Source organism: Accipiter gentilis, chromosome 5, assembly GCF_929443795.1.
Source record: "Accipiter gentilis chromosome 5, bAccGen1.1, whole genome shotgun sequence".
Taxonomy (NCBI): domain Eukaryota; kingdom Metazoa; phylum Chordata; class Aves; order Accipitriformes; family Accipitridae; genus Astur; species Astur gentilis.
The window spans coordinates 43,722,138-43,742,227 of record NC_064884.1 but is presented as its reverse complement, the minus strand read 5'-3'; the positions used below and the strand labels follow the sequence as shown (position 1 = coordinate 43,742,227).

The 20,090-nt window shown below is 46.6% G+C and overlaps 1 protein-coding gene across 19 annotated transcripts in view; it reads left to right on the top strand.

Annotated features, from left to right (window-relative positions):
* Positions 1 to 20,090, top strand: part of MAPT (microtubule associated protein tau) — a 51,638-nt gene that overhangs the window by 11,263 nt on the left and 20,285 nt on the right. For 15 of the 19 annotated variants that reach the window (XM_049800857.1, XM_049800853.1, XM_049800852.1 and 12 more), the window contains exons 2-5: positions 12,762 to 12,850; positions 14,247 to 14,333; positions 15,771 to 15,857; positions 17,488 to 17,553. In XM_049800857.1, the coding sequence (XP_049656814.1) occupies positions 12,778 to 12,850; positions 14,247 to 14,333; positions 15,771 to 15,857; positions 17,488 to 17,553 (313 nt within the window). In that variant the 5' untranslated portion in view covers positions 12,762 to 12,777. The remainder of the gene's footprint in view (positions 1 to 12,761; positions 12,851 to 14,246; positions 14,334 to 15,770; positions 15,858 to 17,487; positions 17,554 to 20,090) is intronic. The other 4 variants (XM_049800856.1, XM_049800855.1, XM_049800851.1 and 1 more) reach the window with 1 other exon arrangement.

Genomic DNA, 20,090 nt, shown 5'->3' with positions numbered 1-20,090 from the left:
GGCATGTTTGTTTCTTTCTAGGGTAAGAAACCAGTGTGTCAAGAATGCATGACTCTTTCCTTCCCCTGTATTTATAGAGAGACTGTCCTGATAAGACATGCTGCTGTGTTCCAGTGCTGCCAGTCATCTTTAGGATGCTGGCACTGGACACTATGGGGCCAAAGGGTATTTGGTGCCCAGTTTGGGTATCAAGTGGCTGAAAGTAACGGCTTGGTGAGATAAGCACTGTGGACAGACTGTGCAGTGATGGTTTGTCACAGGAGCGTGTAGAGACCTGTGTTCCTACTGCAGTGGTAAGCTGTGGTTTTTCAGGCAAGCTGGTAATGCCTGGTCCTGCACGCGTGTGTCTGAGACGCTTACCCTGGGCTTCTCGCCACTGCTGAGGGCAGTGAGCATCACTGCTTAACCCAGCTGCCTGGACACCCTGTCTGTTCCCTCCCTGTTCCTTGTGGCAGCAGTGGAAGTCGCTGCTGTGGCGCACTGGAGACCACTTCTGTGTCACCTATCTTTGCAGCTAGGAGCTCTGCAGATTTGGATCCTGTAGAAGTAAAATAGTGCTCCCTGGGAAAACTCACCTGACTTGGCTTCTTCCCTGGGACAGGCTTTCTGCTGCTGCAAGAGCGATGCCAGCCACGGTGGTGTGGCAGTATGGTAGCTGGAGCAGATGGTGCTGTTGTCATCATTTTGATTTCTATCCATGTGTTGAAACAGCTCAAAATAACTTAAGAAATGAAGGCCCAATCTGAGAAGATACCTTGAATGCTTTCCTTGCCCTGAGAAAATCTCCTGCAGTATTAATGTCCACAGCACTTTCCTCGTTCTGTCACATCCACTCTCACTAGGATCAGTCACATTTGTAGGCTAGAGCTGTGGCATGAAGAACCTTTTATATTTAATATCTTCATTGCTATGGCAGCATTGAATATTCACAGAACTTCTGTCAGGATGCAGCAAATGTTGTCAGCACTATGAAATCAAAGAAAGAGGAGCAGCTGAGATCAAAGTAAGCAATAAACACATACCTTGTGTCTTGACAGCATCTTTTTCAAGCCGGAGGCAAAACGTGGAGGGCTCAAGGTGCAGCTGGATAGTGGCTGGTGCTGGCCTCTGCTATGCCAGTGCTCCAAAGCTGGGGTGAGATGACCCATAGCACTACTGCAACACACAACTTCTGCTTGTGAGGGGTTCAGTTTCTGCTGGTTTAGTACCTTGAACCACCTCCCAGTGGGGTGTTGGAGCAGTGCTGGTAGTGTAAGGAATAAGGACCAAGCAGTGTGATCTGAGGCTGGCTTGTCGAATTGCAGCCTTGCTTTGCCCAGTTTTGAGGTAAGGGCCTCGCTCTTTGGATGTTTCCACAATCAAAACATTGCTGCTCTGACGGCAAGGTATCTACTTTTTTCACCATGTATTTTGAGCCCTTCCTGCGGTGCTGCACCACATGTACACATGTTACTGGGTTGGTTAAGGTGGAAGGTGATACCAAGTCCCCAAATCTTAAAGTCCATTTGCAGGTGTAAGTGAAGTTTTCTTCTCATAAAATTCTCTTAATTTATGAGGCTTCTGGTTACACATTGATCTCTTCTCAGTGTCAGCATCATTTGAGCCTAGCACCAAACACAGCATCATCATCTGCATTTGCGCATAGAGAGGTAGGGGAAGGAAGCTGGTGTGCAGCTGGCTCACTGCTTGCACTGAGGCCAGCTGGCTAGAACAGCTCCTGGAAAATGTAGGATGTGGCCCTTCCCAGCACAGGAAGGCTTAATCCTGCTTGTTTGTCCCTGGGGGCCCTGGCTCTGTGCACCACAGCAAAGGTGGCTGTTTTCTCCTGCAGCAAAGAAAGAAAAGATTCGTGGGGCTGGCAGGAAGGCAGCAGAGTACTGCAGGGGGTTTCATTCCTTGCAGTGGACTCTGCAATTTTTGCACTTAAATGCAGAATTTAACTTAAACTTCAATGCAGTGTGTGCTGATGGTGTGTGCATTCTGCAGATGGCTCAGGGCTTGTATTTGATCCCATGTTTACACCGGGTTTCGGACATTTCTGTAGCCTGTGGCTCTGGTGCACCAAATGGATGCTGTTGTGTGTGTGCCACTACAAAAGCCTGTGGAGAAAGGAAATTAGCAGAGCTTTGGTTCTTGCACTGGCAGTCATCTCTGCTGGGTCCTACAGCACACTGCTGTGCTGCAAAGCAGTAGGTTGTAAAATGGAGACGGTGCTGGAGAGCTCGCGTGCAGATGAACAGCAAAGCTGCTTTCAAGGAATTGCTCTTCACTAACCTGCTCGAAATACCTTCATCTGGCACTTTGGTTGATCATGTCGCACACCTGCTAGGTGGAGCGAGTGCCCGTCTGAGAGCCCGGTCCCATGCTGTCTCATCAGCCAGCATGGATATATTCACCCTCCTGTTTGAGGGTATTTGGTGTCTAGCTGGCTAATGGAGAGTTTTGGGGTATTTCTCAGCTCTTCGATTAACTGAATTGCATTTCAGGAAGTCAGTCTGGGAACCTAAGAAGGGTGTGACACTGCTCAGTGTCCTCCCACATTGGCTGTGTTCAGGGAAATGGGGGTGGTTCTTTATCTGTCAGCCTTTCTCTGCCCTGGGATGCGTTGTGGTACCCACTGGAGCACGAAATAAGTCCTGTCAGTTTGTTTCTGACCTCATATTAATGAAGAAAATTGTGATAACCATGAGAAACTGCTGGCCACACTAATAGTCCTGCTTGTGGTATATTGCAAGCGTCCACAGACCAGATGAGCCCTGCCAGGTTCCTTTTCCCACTGAGTGCTGTGTGAAAGGGACCTTCCTTGACTGCTTATCATGGGAACATCCTTTATAACTGATGTGAGTGACAGAGGGGAGTGCGGCAGCCATCAGTTAGTGGGGATGGATGTCTGTTTTTCTTTCTTCAGGCAGTGCAACCTCTCAGGAAAGCAATTTCTTCCTCCTCATGGTGTAACTTGGCAGCCAAGGTAAAGAAGACTTTTGATGGGGCAGAACACTGTCGTGCTGTCGACTGTCCTAATTCATTAAGACTCCAGTGACATTTTTGGGAACTTTCCTTTCCTCTTTCCCTCTCCCCATCCAGGCACACATAAACATTACTTTTCTGCTATTGATGGAAGGTAACATGCTAAGAACACATTGACTTGTGTTTCCTTCCCTGCTGGATTCTTTTCTGTGGCAGTGGGCAGGCTAGGGGAGCAGCTCCTCCCAGCAACCGGTGAGACTGGCTGAGGACTTTGCTATACTGCCATGCATAGCAGTTCCGCCACATCTCAGCATGCAGCACAGCCCTTGAAAGGCAGTGCAGGGGAAATATTAGGCTTCCACCATTTTCTGTTAAGTGAATAATGACTGGTACAAGCCTGAATGCTGGTGAGCCCGCCTTAAAACCTGCAGCAGCAGGGAAGATGCTCTGATTTCCAGCAGGTTGGGCTGAACCTGGGATGGGAAGAGTCAAAGAGAATTAGCTGGTAAATAAGATCTCCTGCCTTCTCTTTGATCCGCTCTAAATGTTCAACTGCTTAAAGGCTTCCCAAGCAAGCAGGATTTTGGGGGAGGAAGAATTTATCCTCCCAGAGACCATCTCATAGCTCTGTGAAATGCATGACTGCAAGATACTCTAGCAGGGGGCTGGGAAGAAATCCGAAGGTAGCCTAGTAAATCCCTGCCAAAGAGGCTTCTCTTACGTCTATTCTCAAAGAGCCTGCTGAACAGACAGAGCAAGCTTTAAAACTACTGTTGCTTCCTTTTTTGCTGCCGTGTAAGCCACTCTGATCAGACCTTTAATCTAGCTAAAGTTAGTGGACTTAGAGACAGCCTGATCTTTGCATCATAGTATGGAATGAGAAGGGTGATCCAGAGGGCTGACACCTCCCTGGGCAGCGGTCGCCCTTGAATGCCCTCGTGTAAGCTCACAGAGAAAGCTGGGGGGGGGGGGGCGGGGGGGGCAGGGAGCCTGCTGTAGCAGTGTTGCAAAAGGTTGGTTTTGATTTGGTCAGATAGGCTAGACAAAAAGGGAAAAAGAAAGGTAAGAAGGGGTAAAAGATCGAGGAAGGAAGATACTAATAGTAGTAGATGCTGCAGGTTGACACAGAGGTGCTTGGGTTTCGGATGAGGTGAAAGGTGGAGCCTTGCTGCCTTTATGTTACCACAGCTCTGGTTTCTCTACTGCAGTGCTGCTCCAGAGAGTCCTACCTGAAGGACAGCAGTGCAGCTGGGAACATGCATGTTGTGGTGTTTGTGAGAGCCTGGCTTCCACTCTGGTTTTTCCCCAGCCTGCTCCATGACAAGCCTTTTCACCTCTATCCCCCTTGCAGGGAAGACGGGAATAATGATGTCTTTGGTAAACCGCCTTGTGCTTCTGTCATTAGCAATTGATGCAAGATTTAGGGTTAATATTCCTACGCTGCAAAACACTTGTGTATGTTCCCTCGAGCAATTCCCAGCATATTCCTGTTCCTTGAAGAGGCCACATTTGTGGTGCCCTTTTATTTGGTCAGAGAAGAGACATGGAGATAAAACCATTTCCCATCTCCTGAGTCCAGCTACTCTTGCAGCTCAGGCCGTGGGCTGGAGTTGTGTGCCTGGATAATCTGGTCTCCTAATTGCCACCCTGCTTGGAGGCAGCTGCTGAACTGGGCCTAAGCTGATTTGGGATGGCAAATTCTGTTAGTTTAATTCTCAGCAACACTGAGGAACTTGTCAGCACGTGAGTATCCCTTGGCTTTTCTCTAGCCACAAGTGTGCCCTGGAGACCTTTGCCAGCTGGTAACCCCAGCATTTACCTTGCAGAGTTCTTGGCTGTGGAGAAGTTAGATTTTTAAGAGCTATTTACTGACAGTTCCCTGAGCTCTTGTGTCTTTGAACCCCGCTTTTCTATTCCCTTTTGATGCTGTTTGTACAGAATCATGGCATCTCATTGGTTGGGGCTTCCTTGCCCTGTTACCACCCTCACCTTTCCCAAGCTCCTTCCCAGACTTGGTAATATGTCATTATTACATATTGGTGTGTGAATTGTTTATTGCCTGGTCTCAGTAACCTTCAGGTCCCAAATGGGTATGCATGAAGCCAGCGTCACCACCCTTGCTGTGATGAGGCTCCTGTACCTCAAAGCTGTTCTGCTGTGAACCCAAACCCATCTCATGTCTGCATGGAAGGTGTCCAGCCCCCAGAGAAAGGTGTCAAAAGTTCCAGGCCCCCAAGGAGTCACTTAAACTATAATATGGAAAAAATAAAGCAGAAAGATGCATTTTTGAGACTGTTTCTTTTGCAACTCCCTCCTATTGTTCTAAGAGGTGTTTGTCTGTCTGTGAACCTGAAGGAAGTTTTTCTAGCCTCTTGACTAGATAACTTGAAACTGCATGTAATTTCTCAGCTCACTGCATATTAGGCAGTGCTTGCGATTAATGAGATCACTGTCCATATTCCTTCCTCTGTCAGCTTCTTGGAAAAACAGTACTTGGAGAAGTACACAAAGGAGATGAAAAGAAAGTTGCTTATGAATTATGAACAGCCTTTCTGGCTGATGTTATTTCATGGGGCTGTCACTCCATTTTAATTAAGTAATTCAGATGGAATGATGCTTTTTTTAAAACCCTGTTTGTGTTTGATCACCTTTCAGAGGTAACACTTAGATAGCTCATGTTTGTTGAATTTTCATTTTCAAGTAACAAAAGTGGGTGCTTACTGCCCTTACTGATTAAATAATGGAGAAGGAAGACACTGCTGTGGCTGAGCACAAGACACAATAGCCAAGAGGCTTTACTCTGCCTGTATCTGGAAATTAGCTGGGTGATTGCTTGGACATTTTGTGGCTGGTGTGAAAGATGGAGCTGCTCCGTTGGACCCAGTGATGAGTACAAGTGTGTGCAAATCTAGCCAAATTCTCTCAAAGCATTGCACTTACCTTCTGCTGAAATTTCTCATTCCTCTGTTTTCTTACCAATGCGTGGCTAGTAACCCCCGCACCCAGCCGCAAACAGATCTGCCAACGCCTAGTTTATTTTGGGATTTGTGCGTATGTAAATTGAGCCATTAGTTCCCAGACTCGTGATCCCTGGAGCTGCGCAGTTTGAATTGCTGCAGATTGAGACTCTACCTCTTCCTATGTGATTTGGGATAATCCCGTGGCTGTTCAGGAACGGTGGCTGTTGGATGGTGTCCTGGTGATCCTTGGGCTGCGGTTGTAGCCCTGTGTGTTGCTGGGCCCACGGGTGAGTGGGGTGCAGCTGCTGATCCACTTTCCTTGGATGGGCATCGTGGGAGCACTCATCTCCTGGCACCAGAAGGGTTGCGGGGATGCATTTTCGTGCTCCTTTGTGACAGTACTAATGATGTCGTCTGGCACAGATTACGCAAGGCTGAGCACCACCGAAGCACAGCTGTGTGGTCCGTGGCATCTGCTTTCTTCCCCCTCCGCCACTGGGCCACTCTCAATAGGGTACGTTGTTTTCAGCCCTGGTTTTATTTACCTCATTGCGGAGAAACCTTTTGCCAAGGGATTAAGACTTTGGGCTGGCTGAATTAATTTGGGATCTAAATCTTCCCAGGCAGAGAGTGCTGGAGGCTTTGTGCGTGGTTTGCTGGTGGTTAGCCTGAACGGCAGCAGAATGAGGGCTCTGCTGTGTCTTTGTGCTGGTAGTGATGTGTCCTGACTGCGCTCCAGAAAGATGTCTGGGGTGCCTGTTTGCTGGCTGTACAGGAATTGCTGCTGCAGACTGGGCATGGGGTTGTGTAGTGCCTTGTGGCCTCGTGGTCTGCAGCACAGAGGGATTACCAGACAGGTGAAACATGCTGCTTTACGGGAGAAATTTCTTTCCAACACCTGGTACTGGTTTATGCCCTATAAACGGGGCTTAAATGTGTTCTAGCCAGGAACTTCTCATGTATTTCGTTAATTTCTTGATTTAATTTTCTTTCTTCTGGTTTGCATAGGCCTTCCCTGTTCTCCTTCCCTCTTTATGAAATAGTATTTGCAGCCGTTGTTACAGTTCCTCTTGGAGGAAGGATGCAGCAGTTGTTTCGTTTGGACCAGTTTTCATGTGTGTGGGTTGTGCTGGGGTGGGAGGTTGCCATGAATTGAGCAGTTGGCTTTACTCAAAACAGTGCCACCCCAGCTGTGCTCTAGTAGATTTTACTTCTGCTGACAGACCAGACCAAGATCTTTTATTGATGCCTTCAAGCCTAATGAGCTATTTAGAAAATAAATTTGCAGAATAGGCAGTGGAAGAAGAGCAGTGCTTTCATTTCTGGCTCAGTTCTCCTGGGCATGAATGCAGGATGGTGTCAGGGATGTGGCTCTGGTGTCTTGACTCATGATCATTGCATCTTGCACATAAAGCAAGGTCAGGCTGGCTGCAGGCTGGCACGGAGACCTTTGTGGGTGTTGGACAAAAGGCAGTGTGGGGTTTTGCAGGCAGTGTGGGAACTATCACATAAAGCTGATAGGCTTTACTGTCAGGTCTCTGCAACCTCCTGTGAGAGGAGTGGTGTTGCTTTCAATATCCTTGCCAAACTCCATAAGTAAAATTATATTTTTTTCATCTTTGTGGACCTTGAGCTGACTAATAGCTTTCACTTCCTGACCTGAACTTCAGTCCTGTCAATGGCTGTTAAAGGTTTGCATCATTTCACTTAAGGCTTTTCCTTACTGGATATGTGGGCCTGCATACTTTGGCCTCTTTGGGGTGTAAATTGCTATTTTGGCTTTTAGCCTCTAACATTTTTTACAACACAGGCCTACTTGGACTGTTCTGGGGCCTGGTTCAGCCGTGAAATGCTGAGCCTGCACTGCCAGAAATCAGCCTGTTTCTCCTGCTCCCGGCAACAAAAACTTTGCTCCCCTACTTGCCTCCTCGTGTACCTTGTCGCACAGCTCAAAATGACTGCTCGATATGTGTCTTCTCTCGAAAGGTGGGCTGTGAGTTTGAAAAATGTGAGGTTTGGAGGAGCTGTTAATTATGGAATAGGCTGTTGCTTTTTAGATAGTGTCCCTGGTTAACAAGAATAGTTCTGTTGGAAATGGATAAGATTCTTAGGAGGGTTTGTGCTTTATCTGTTGTGCAGAGGGTGCTGCTGAAGTTTATCTCTGTGCAGCTATCCTTAGCATAATTATTCATTACTGAACCATTGCTTCAAGGTGGGGCTAGTTTTACAGTTTTTAGAATATTTTTCCCCTTAATGTTATGTTTTTCCCCAAGAAGGTTTTCCCCTTCCCCGTTTGAAAACAAATAGGATTATCATTATAGGTGTTTTTCAAAATTCAAAGTAGGTTTTCAAATACACAATTTTCAGACCATATTTGTTTAAAAAGTCTAATGTAAAATATTCAGTTTTAAAAAGATTTAAATTCTCTTTAGTCATAAGAATTTACTACCTTAGTGAAAACCCAAAGCAAAGCTGAGACTTCCCCTCTAGAATAAGAAGGGGTTTGCCTACAGGCAATTTAGTTTTGCTTCTTGGTTTCAACAGGACAGATCTGTCCCAAAACCATGTGCGTCATCAGTACGGTTTTGAGTGAGCAATGCTTTTAGCTGACATCTACAATGGATGAAGAGGGAGGAGGGAAAGAATGAAGTTCAGCAGCCATTGGAGAGGCATAAAATGTCTTTATAGATGATGTTCCCGGTGAATAGGACTGTATGATTATATGGCCCGTGTATTTCAAATTCTGCTGGGAGAGCTTTGCAGCTTAGAGATAATGGTGGTGGCGGCTCACTTGTACTTACCCATTGAATCGCTTTGTGTGCTTAATGTTATTTATTTGCTTATCTGGTGCTGATGAAATTTCATCAGCCTTATTATAATGGGTTTAGATCTCAGCTCTGCCAGGCCTCGGAGGGCAGGCTGTAGGAAATGCTTTCCGAGCCACATGGGAGGGGCAGCGCGTGTGAGAAAGGCATCTGTTGAGTGGGCATTTCTTCAGCTAAAAGCAAGATGCTGTGGGAACCATGTGGGAGCTGGATCCTTCGCCCTGCCCCTTGGCTTGTGCCAGTTTGAGGAGTTTTTGTTGTTCTCCACCACTGACTGCCACACTCAGTGGCTCAGGTGCAGAGTCACTCTGCTTCTCTGCCTGCTGTGCTGCAGACACAGCGAGAGGACACTGTGCTTCATCTGCTGGGAGATGCTTCTGCTCACCCTAGCAACCCGGGCATTAGCCCCCAAATGAATGAGCGTCCAAGGTGTTTTGTAAGCTGCAGCCAGGTTTCAGATGCTCTCAGGGTCCCATTGAGTGGTTTTTTGATGGATCTTTGTGGCTTTTGGTCGTGCTTTTTATCTTGTAACAGAAAAGGCTGCTCGCTCTGTCTTGTCTCTGAAAAATTAATGGCTACATCCTCCCGAGCCCATCTCCAGTCCTTTAGCTCTGAGATGGCTGAATCCTGCCATGCGTGGAGCTCAGTGGGAACAGGAGCTGTCTCTGCTCAGCTGTGAGCAGGACAGTGTTAAAGGCCTTCTTGCAAAGCTCAGACAGATAGCAAGATCGTCAGCTTCTCTGAAAAACACCCGGCCGTTTCTTTGTTCTGAAAAGCCCTGGCACTGGCAGGTCAGTGGGAAGCGGGGCCACAGTCAGCCCTGCGGCCAGGCGGCCCCGCGTGCCCGCCAGCAGATCCACCGGCCTTTGCTGAATCATGGCTCACTGCTGCTGTGCCAGGGTTGCACAGATGCCAAATGCTCTATTCAGATGAAAAGTGGAAGATCTTTGGCTGTGTCAGATGCTGTCCATGGAGCCAGCAGATGAGCCTCCGGTGGGGTATGTGAGCTCACTAGCTGTCAAGCTAGGAGTCCTCTCTGCATGGTGTCCCAGGAAGTTCTTGTCCAGAGGCAAGAAAGGACTAAATGTATCTTTCCAGGGAGATTGGGGGAGACACTAACTGCTCTTCTCCAAAAAACAGGTGGGAGAAAGAGAGAAAAGGAGGCAGAATAAGGAAACAGTAAGCCTCATTTAAATCTAGCGCAGCAGATTTGTGAGTGGTTTGCCTCTGGGTCTGCAGTTGGGAAGCAAAGATGTTAAGATCTACAGATGTGTAGTGAACTGAGCTGGGCTCAGAGGACTGTTAGGGATCACTAGTTGTGAGTGGGGTAGGAACTGCTTCTCCTGTCCATGTTTTCCTACCAACAGACAGGGCAGTGCATGGGAAGAACTGCTGTACTCAGTCCCCGGTGCGCATGTGGGGCAAGAGAGGTGACTCTTCTGTACATGCGCGCACACACACACGAGCAGCACATTTGTGTGTCATTTTACACTCATGTTCATGCCCAAGTTGCTTTTGTGGCCTTGTCGTCGTTTAACCCCAGCCAGCAACTAAGCACCACGCAGCCACTCACTCACTCCCCCCCCATCCAGTGGGATGGGGGAGGAAATCAGGAAAAAAAGTAAAACTCCTGGGTTGAGATAAGAACGGCTTAATAGAACAGAAAAGAAGAAACTAATAATGATAATGATAACACTAATAAAATGACAACAGTAGTAATAAAAGGATTGGAATGTACAAATGATGCGCAGGGCAATTGCTCACCACCTGCCGACCGACACCCAGCTAGTCCCCGAGTGGCGATTCCCTGTCCCCCCACTTCCCAGTTCCTAAACTAGATGGGACGTCACATGGTATGGAATACACCGTTGGCCAGTTTGGGTCAGGTGCCCTTGTTGTGTCCTGTGCCAACTTCTTGTGCCCTGGCTGGGCATGAGAAGCTGAAAAATCCTTGACTTTAGTCTAAACACTACTGAGCAACAACTGAAAACATCAGTGTTATCAACATTCTTCACATGCTGAACTCAAAACATAGCACTGTACCAGCTACTAGGAAGACAGTTAACTCTATCCCAGCTGAAACCAGGACAGGCCTGTACACTAGGTTAACATTATATTTTAGTATTTCAGTGCTAAGTAGACCTGTAAATAGTATCAAGCGGTGTCCAGATGAGACCAGGATATAATCAATATGATCCTTTGAGCTCTGGGAGGAGGCCAGCCATATGTCCAAATAATTAGGGCCCACCATTTTGGGGGCAAAAATTAGGTACTTAATTCTTTCCTATTTTATACTTCCATTTTTATGGGTGATTTCCTTTCAGGGCAAGTTCTCGAACTTACTTGGTGTAGTTACGTCAAAAGGCTTTGTAGCTGTCTAAGGCAGAAATTAAATTGCATAGTCACTTGCTAAGGCTTAAAAAAACCTGGGTGAGAGATCTGGTTACTAGTACTGGAGTTTCTCTTGCATAGTTCCATATATCCAGTTAATTTATTGCCAGCAAACAAAACCGCGTGAGTTTGCTTCCTTACTGCTGGTAACCTGAGCCTCATTGCTGGATTCATTTGCTCCTAATGGTCATGGAAAACGTGCGATTACACTAATAGCTGGTTATTAATCACTGTCAATGGCTGTAATTATATCAGCTATTAGGAAGTCAACTAAAAGCAATGTCTGTCCAATCAGCATGGAGAATAAGGAGAAACACAGTCCCTGCTTCACAGAAGTGGATAGTTTGTTGGCGACTTCATTTCCTTTTACATGGATGCACGTTGGAAAAATAAATCTGAATTTTAGCTGCTTTCTACTTCCACTCCAGTGTCCAGACCTATTTACTGCCCCTTGCTCTATACCACAGTGTTGGTTTTCTGAGTGCTGCAAGAAGGATTCAGGGTTAAGCAGCTGTTGTGCTGTCCCCTCAGACCCACAACCAAGTGAGACCCTCTTTTCTAAGAGTGCCTGGTCCAAATCCATCTCTGGAGAGTCCTGGTTTACCCTTGTATGTCACTTCTGCATTGCTCTTACGATGATCAGTGTATCGTTATAGCTGTGTATCCCTGCTGGGTGTATCCACAGGCATAGAAGGCATCCCTTCCTGCAGCAGCATCACACCTTGCCAGTAGACGCTTCTATTGAGAGACTGATTAAACTGGCAAATGCAGAATTTGGAGCATGCAGCAGAAGTACGTCTGCACTAAGCATGCTGCTCCCAGTGATCACCTGTGACAAAATGGTGGCCGAGCAGTGTCCTGTGTGCACCAGGATGATCATTTTGCTTGGGACATCATAAATACCTGTGGAATTTTGTTGTTGCAGCTGGGCAGAAGTTGCCTATATCCTTACTATGATGGATGCAGTGACTGGCACATGCTTTTGCTTGTGCAGGAATGATTAGAATTTCCCTTTGTTCACAAGGAACATTTGCTCCTTTATATGTCCTTTATGCAAAATCCATGTTTTCCTTTTGGCTCATGTCCATAGGTGAATTTTTTCTGCCCTCTAAGTGTGGATTGCTATGACCTGCTGAGAGCTTGGTGCAGCTCTGCTGAAGTGTGGTGAATGGCTGGGGCAGCCCTTTTAGATCCCAATTTGGCATGTTAGCACTCCCTTCCTGCTGTCTTCCTCTATTTGATGACTGCAGACAAAACATGCTTCTGGTGGATTTCGAGGCACTAGCATTAGATTCTCTGGGGAGTATTTCAGCACTGGTGTGAAACCCAGTAGGTAACATGTATCTTGAGCTGTGACCTTCCCTGAGCACAATGGTGTAATTTCAGGGCTCATCAGGAAAAGGGAACAAAGTAGATATCTTCTTACAGTGGCTGAAAAGATGGTTGGCTGTTGTTGGCTGATGGCTTGCAATAGGATGTTTAATGCTCCTAGAATTTGGCTGACAAACCATAATTGTCTCGTGGAGCAGTATATGGGAGCACACCAACTGGGCTCCAGATGAAGGCATGTTGTGTCAGGTTTTGCCTAATGGGTGTTTGTTTTTACTCTCCTCTTTAGGTAACTTTGCTGAGAGATGGCGGAGCAGCGTCAGGACATCACCATGATGGAAGATCACGCAGCTGGCCAGGAGAAGCACATCCCATCAGGTGAGCACCTCCAGGAGGAGATGGTGTAAAGCACCTGCCTTGCCCACTGCCGAGAGAATGACCTAAGTGGAGAGAGCAGGCCCAGCGTGCGAGGGGGGCTAGGGGTCCTTGGGGATGGCCAGGAGGAGATGGTATGTGTGTCTGGAAGGTTACTGTGGATCAGTTGGCTGCAGCCAGTGGACAGTGGGTAGCCCACAAGATTTTCTGATGTTCACAGTCATAGGAGAATGCTGCTGTTAAATATCATTGCCCAGCAAGAGCAGAACAACCACTAGTATCCAGACTAGTGATGATCTTATTGCTGCAGCTTTGCAAATATGTGTTTCTGTGTTTGCTCCTTAGTTTGCTATAAAAGTACAGCACTGCTTTTATTTGGAGACACAGTTCAAGGATGCTGCTTGCTGCCTGCTTTTCTCACCTGCACAGGGAGATGGGGGGAACTGAACAGAGAGCTCTGGGAGTGGGGGCCATGCAAGAGTCTTTCGCCCCATATTTCAGACCTGCATTTCTCAAGAAGCCTTTCCTTTCTCATTCCACCATGCTCCACAATTGAACTTGGAAACCCACATAATGCCAGCAAACCTGGTGGGACTCACTCCCGGCTATATCCATATAAACTTCATCTTACTTTTCTTTTCTTGAGGTGCTTTGGTCACGCCTTACACCAGATAAATGGATTGCCTCTGTCCTGCGGAGAATCCATAGCATCCATTCATCCGGGGTTCTGTAATGCATTTCAGTCTGGTAGCTCCTCTAAGCTTGTAGCCTCAGCTTCGCACATCACAGGTTCCCAGGGATTTTGCTTATGCTAGTTTGAGTCTTCTTTTCCAAGTCATTTTCTCCAGTTCTCCTTGTTTTATTTGCCCAGACTCCTTGCAGAGAGGAGACTTGTGCCTCTTGCCCTGCTCTTCCTAAAGATGACTTTTGCAACCAAGTCTTCGCAGAGTACATTATGTGCTACGCCAAGCCCTTTACAAAGACTTGCTGGTTTGCAATTATGAGAATTAACACATCGTGGAAGTGTTCAGCAGCCTGCTCTGGGAGGGAGGCTAACGGCTCCAAAAATGGCAGAGAGGACAACAGTGACTCCGAAGTTGTACATCTTTTCTGCTTACGTTGCTAAGATCTCCTTTCCTGCTTGTGCCATGCTTTGCTCTTTCTGGCTGTCTGGTTCACTGGGCTTTTCTTTTGCTGATGGGTTTCCGCTTGTTCTTTTTGGTGATGACACTGGTGCTTTTGGTTGGCATTTTCACGCTTCGCTTGCTTATTAGTTCAGGTGTTTTATACTCTCCAATTACAGTTTCTTGCTGCTGTGGCTCTGGGCAATCAGAGTTCATAATGCACAGGCCATAATTCATAGCCAAGGACTTGTTCTAAGTATTTGAATGTTTTCCAGGCTATCCCCTTCAGATACCAGTCGATGATGGATCGGATGAGCCTGTTTCTGAAACATCTGACGCTAAGAGCACCCCAACTACGGAAGGTGGGAGCTCTTTGACTTACTGCTTTGAAACCATGATGGATGGGGTCATGATAAACCATGCCGAAAGACTCGACGTGCTGTGTTCTGGTGGGGTTTCTCAGGAGGAGTGTCGGCACTCTTGGACAAATGCTCTTCATTAGTCTCATCACAAGTGATGTTTGCCACTCTGCAGAATGAGATAATGAGCTTTAAAGGTGGAGAGCGGGTTGAAAGGCAAGAGAAGGTGAAGTGTTTATTATAGTTCAGGAAGTTGTTTGCGGTTTGTTTCCTGAAGGCTTTTTACACAGTGACTGCAAGCTCCCGTTAGTTCAGTGCAGCTGGGAGCAATCCCATGTTGTGTGCTCCCAGGGCCAGAGGTTTGCATTGTTGTGCTCCCCCAGGATACCAACAGCACGTCCTGGTTGCTGTGTTCCCTTTTGGAGTTAGCTGTACCTCATAGCTCTTTTTTTGCCCCCTCTGCATTTACACGTTCATTAGTACAGCATGATTTATGCTGGAATGATGAGATAGGGAGAGTCTATACACAAAACAAAACTTTGTGCTGACGTAAAGGTCATATCAGTAGGGCTCAGCATGTCTGTGCTGCTCCAGAGTGTTATCTGAATGCCACGTGTAGAAAGAATCTAATTCCAAAGTGGTCTAGAGAGACTTGTTCACCGTTTTAATTAACTGCACTCTTTGTGTTCCTCTGGCTGCTTTAATCCCAAGTATCTGCCTCTTGGAGACTTCAGGTAAAGGCATTAGTTTGAATTGATCTAAAAGATAAAGGGGGGACAGGCATTTGAATTTATCTAAAAGAAGGGTGGACAGAGATGCTGACCAGTTCCAGCCCTGTCCAGCTGGAGGTGTGGGCTGATGGATCATCTGTGAAGCAACTCAGTTCCTGTGTATGTGGCTCAAGAAATCAGTATGTAAAACCTGGTTGGTGCAGAAGGGGATATTGTCCCTCTTTCCTGTTGGATCAAGACTGTCATGATAAGCAGACGTCCCTCTGGTAGATGGAGCCAGGTATCTATCTGTCTCAGAGCTGCCCAGAGTCCGATGCAGTTGCAGTGCTTAGATGGTTTATGAAGGTATCTGATGGGAGCTGTTCTTTCCTGCTCCAGACCAATGATGTCCCCATGCAGATAGCACTGCTGTGCATGTAGATCAGGCACTAGTGGCTGTCTTTAGCTGTGCATTTTCAGACAGTGTTTATGGTAAAGCCTTCAGCTGCATAAGGAGTATCCTGGAGACGTGTGGTTTGTGTGGCACAGGGGACACCTCATGGTGTCCCTGCAATACTGTCTTTGCTATGTCATGCTTGGTTGTCTTCCTCCACAAGCACTGGCTCGAGGGAGTCGGGTGCTTTTCTGAGAAAAAAGTTCTTCAGGCATGTCCTGGCCTCCACAGGGTTTTGCCACTCAATGGCTATGTGAAAGCTGCATTGTTTTTCAGATGCCACAGCACCTTTAGTGGAGGAAGGAGACCACGAGGATCAGGGTGGTGTCGAACAGCACGGGGAGATCCCAGAAGGAACCACAGGTGAGGGAGACCAAGGTGCAGTTTCATCTCTTGATGCAGACAGAGCAGAGAGCTGGACTGGTTAGTGCATAACAATAACGCTGCAAAACCTCTTGCAGGCATGCTTTGCTCCTGGTGTGTGCTTCTTTCTTCTCCACGGCCTGCAGAAATCATTCCTAGCTTACAATTGTCCTCTTGCCTTCCCCATCCTGAGGGAAACTCGCAGCCTTTTCTTCTCTCTTTCTCAGCTCCGCATCTGACAGTCTTTCTATCTGGTGTCTCTGTGGTGGCTTCGCCTCCCATCTCCAGGCTAAGTGCTTACCTGCAGATCCCGATCATCTCTGCCGCTCTGCCGGCAGCCCCGCTTTGCTGGCAAGGCAAGGCGGTCACCGCAGGACCTTGCTGCTTGTCTCACTGGTGCTCTCGCTCAGCCCAGCCCATGCGGTTGTCTTTGAAGCGGCAGGTGAAAACCAGGCCACTGCAGCAGTTCTGTGGCTGCCGGCACGTTTTAAGGATAACACAGAGGAAGTGAAGTGGCTAATTCAGCCTGAACGCTCTGTGGGGAATCACTGCACCTGGGCCTGGTTTTCCAGGGAGGGATGGGGGTCTTTCAGAGGCAGAGTAAGAAGGGAGTGAGCTGCAGCAGTGCTGTGTGTGTGCAAGAGGGCAGGAGCTCCTGGGAGAGTCAGGTCTGTATGTGAAAAATGAGTATGTGTCCCCTGTGCGGTAGCCACTGGATTTTCCTGGAAGCATCAGGCTGGACCTGAGAAAGGTAATGGGTGGAAATGGGCTTCTGCCAATGCCGAACACTGAAACAAACCCACAGTACACTCCCCCAGGCAGCTAGATTGCCTATCCTGCATCCAGTACCCAGGCTGCTGGTGGAGCCCTGGGCTGAAACACAGTGTTTCCTCCTCGCCCTGCTAGCAAGGATGTGCAGTCTCTGGATCAAGATCTGACTGTACCAGGGAGCCAGGAAGAAGCAGTGTGTCCTGAACTATTTGGAAAAAAATGGGAAAAACAGAGAAAGTCCTAGACAGTAGAACTGTGACATACAAATATAATTAAGCCAGTTTGAAAGTAGTCATGTAATAAATTGAAAAAAATCTGATAGAGACAAACCATCATTGCTGTGAAGAACGTTGCACTTCTCTAATGTACCAGTATTCCTGAAGTGTCAGATTTATATCAGATGCAGATTTACTGGTGTTAAATAGTCTCGGCAGAGTTCGTTACAATAAGCTAGGTAGTAGACACCAAGAAGGTGGGGCTCAGGTAAGAGACATGCCTGTGAGTGCTGCTGGCAATGTAAACACTAGGTGGGGGTAGAAGAGGGGATATAAATCCACAAGGTTCCCTGCTCCTTAACAGCCTGTTTTCAGCACCTCTGCCTGAAGGAGCTTGTACTAACCTGCTACCCAGGATGTTCGAGTTGGTGAAGTGGTCTCCAGCCTGGTACAGCACAGGCTGAATAGAACCACCTAGAAGCATTGTCGATGTGGGTTGATTGCCTTTCTGATACTGCCCTGCTTATAATACAGTGCTGATGGGCAGAATCAGCAGGGAGGTGAATAAATTCTCCAGATGCATGCTGCAACTTAATTCTTGTTTTGATCATGTTTTTCCCGTTCTTTCTCTGAACTGGGACCAGCTGAAGAGGCAGGCATAGGAGCCACACCCAACCTGGAGGACCACGCTGCAGGAGATGCTGCTCAAGGTTAGTGAATCATCTCTCACTGGGGTCCAGTTATTGCTGCACACATGTGTGGCTGGTTGCTAGTGGCTTGGGAATTTTCTTCTGTAATGCAAATGCTCTGCACTGTACAAGCAGTTGTGCAGTTCTCTCTGACAGGGGAAGGTCATACATGCTTTGAATGTTCCAACATACTCATTTTGGGGAACTGCAGCTTTTCATGCACCAAATTTCTCTCTCAGATGGCTGAAGCCCTGATGCTTGTTTGTCCAGTTGGAAAACAGGGCATCCTCCAGGCTAGAAAAGGTAATAAACAGAGCCAGAACGGTGGAGTTAGCCAGGAGGAACTGCTCATTGAACAGAGTCAGTTTTGGGCCCTGCATGTCACACATGAAATAAGTGAATTGTTTAATTACTGTGTCTCTTTCTAACGTAAAACATGTCTCAAACCTACTCACTTATGCCCTGACTTTAAAGGTGTTTTTTCTCATCCCAGTCTTAGGGAATGTGACTGACAAAGCCAGGCATGGTGGGCAGTGAGCATTTATAGAGCATTAATTGTGTGTCTGCTCAGATGAGCCAAGAAATTATCCAGGGACCTCTTGGCTAGCTGGAAAGCTTCTCTTGACTCTGCTTAGTTCAGACTTGGTGGAAAACTTAAGATGGGATTTTCCCAAAGCACCCAGTGCTAGCTTAATTCTGTGCCCAATGGGGCAGACTTATGGGTTCAAACTTACTTTGATATTGCTGTCTTGCTAGCACTAATACACCACAGTGCTAATTTGTTGCGCTGTTTAAAATCTTACTTAAACCCCATTTTGTAAGGTAGTTTTCTGTGCAGTAGACGTAACAAATTCTTCCAGTTGCTTGCTTTCCTCTTCATGGCTGCATTAGTGCATTTACAGACATCCATGTCTTTTAAAGAATTAAATTGGTCTTTGCCTTCTCAGCTCAGGGCAGAATTCAGGTCGCCCTTGCTTTCCACACACAGATGAGCACAGTTTATGTACAGTCCACTCCCTGCAGTTAAAATAAAACCTTTGCTTGCCTGTCCAGTGGTTCTTGGACTGACAGCTCTTCTGTATTTAAAGTGGTGGTGCCACTACAAAAAAGAAATCAAGACTGTTAGAAGGAGGGGGATGAAGTTCTCTCTTCTGTCTGCCCTGTTCAGTCTGGTTCTAGTTGCTGTTTCTCACAGATTTTTAATAAGACCTTTCTGTGCTGTCCTGGGATCTTTCAGCTGTCAGATATGGGTTCATACAGCTAGCTGGAGCTCTGATTTAACCTATATTTGACATTTCTAGGTTCTTATGTAAATTGTTACTTCTCTGAAAGTGGACTTGTGATAATGCGCTGCTTCCTTTTAATAGTTCTCTTTGATTCAGAGGAAAATACAATTATCAATACACACAGAGTCTTGGATATCTTGTTACTAGCTACCTTCATTTTTTGTGTTGTGGAATTTAAAAAAATGATCTTTACAGTGAAGATGGAGCGTGTTAAAATGCCTTTGGAATCTCAGGTGGAGAAGAGTCTTCTGATTTGTAGTTTTTGGTCTGCTGGCATTCTGCCAGCTCTTGACCTTGTGCTGCAGGGTTGCCTCAGAACCTCCGACAGGTCCTGGAATATGGAAGTACAGCTAATGAACTGACTGTCAACATCTCTGCACCAGCAGTCATTAATGGTCATGCTGTTTGTTTGCAGAAGAAATGAGCCAGGACAGTCTGCTGGCTACTGCATAAACACCCTTCAAAACCCTGTGGTTATAAAAGGTGTTTCTTGATGCCACATTTCAAATACTACCTGCCAGTAGGTGCCAATTTAAGATTTCTCTTAAACCACAGTTTTGGAGATCTTTGTGTGGTAGTTTCACTTAACCATTATGTCCTCTTAGAATGGGGAGAACACTGATAAAAGACTGAGTCAGTCTTGACTTCTTTTCTTGTTTTAATCTTGTTTGTTAATCTGACAAAGCAACAATAGAAATGTCAGTACTGAAGTGCTCTGATCTAGGCTCTTTAGTTTACCTGATCAGTGCTGAAAAAGACCAAAGAGTATTTGAAGCTGGACAAATTCATAATATAAGATGCACATTCTTACTAGGGCAGTTGACTTTAAAGCAATTTACCTATGTTCAGGGTGAATTCTCCATTGCTCAGTGCATCTTTGCTTCAGTTGAACAAATTTCTAACAGAAAAGCTCCAGCTCAACTAGAATATATGGCTTAATGCAGCAATTGTTGGGTGAAATTGTAAAGGACTGTGTCATGCATGAGATCAGCGGTAGAAGAGAATTCTCTCTTTTACAACTGCCACCCCCCCAAAAAAAAAAAAAAAAAAAAAAAATCTGTGTCTCTGAGACCTTCAGTTTTGGGTTTTAAATGTCACATTCTGCCCAAATGGTGGCAGCAGTGCTGGAGCTCTGATTAGCCTGAGTGGGTGCACAGTCCAAAATTGCTGTGGCTGTGTTGCTCAGCCACATTTTTACTTACAGTCCTTTCCACTGAGGCTCTCTGCTCCACTGGCCGTTGAAATACACAGCAATAATAGAGGAGACGTAGG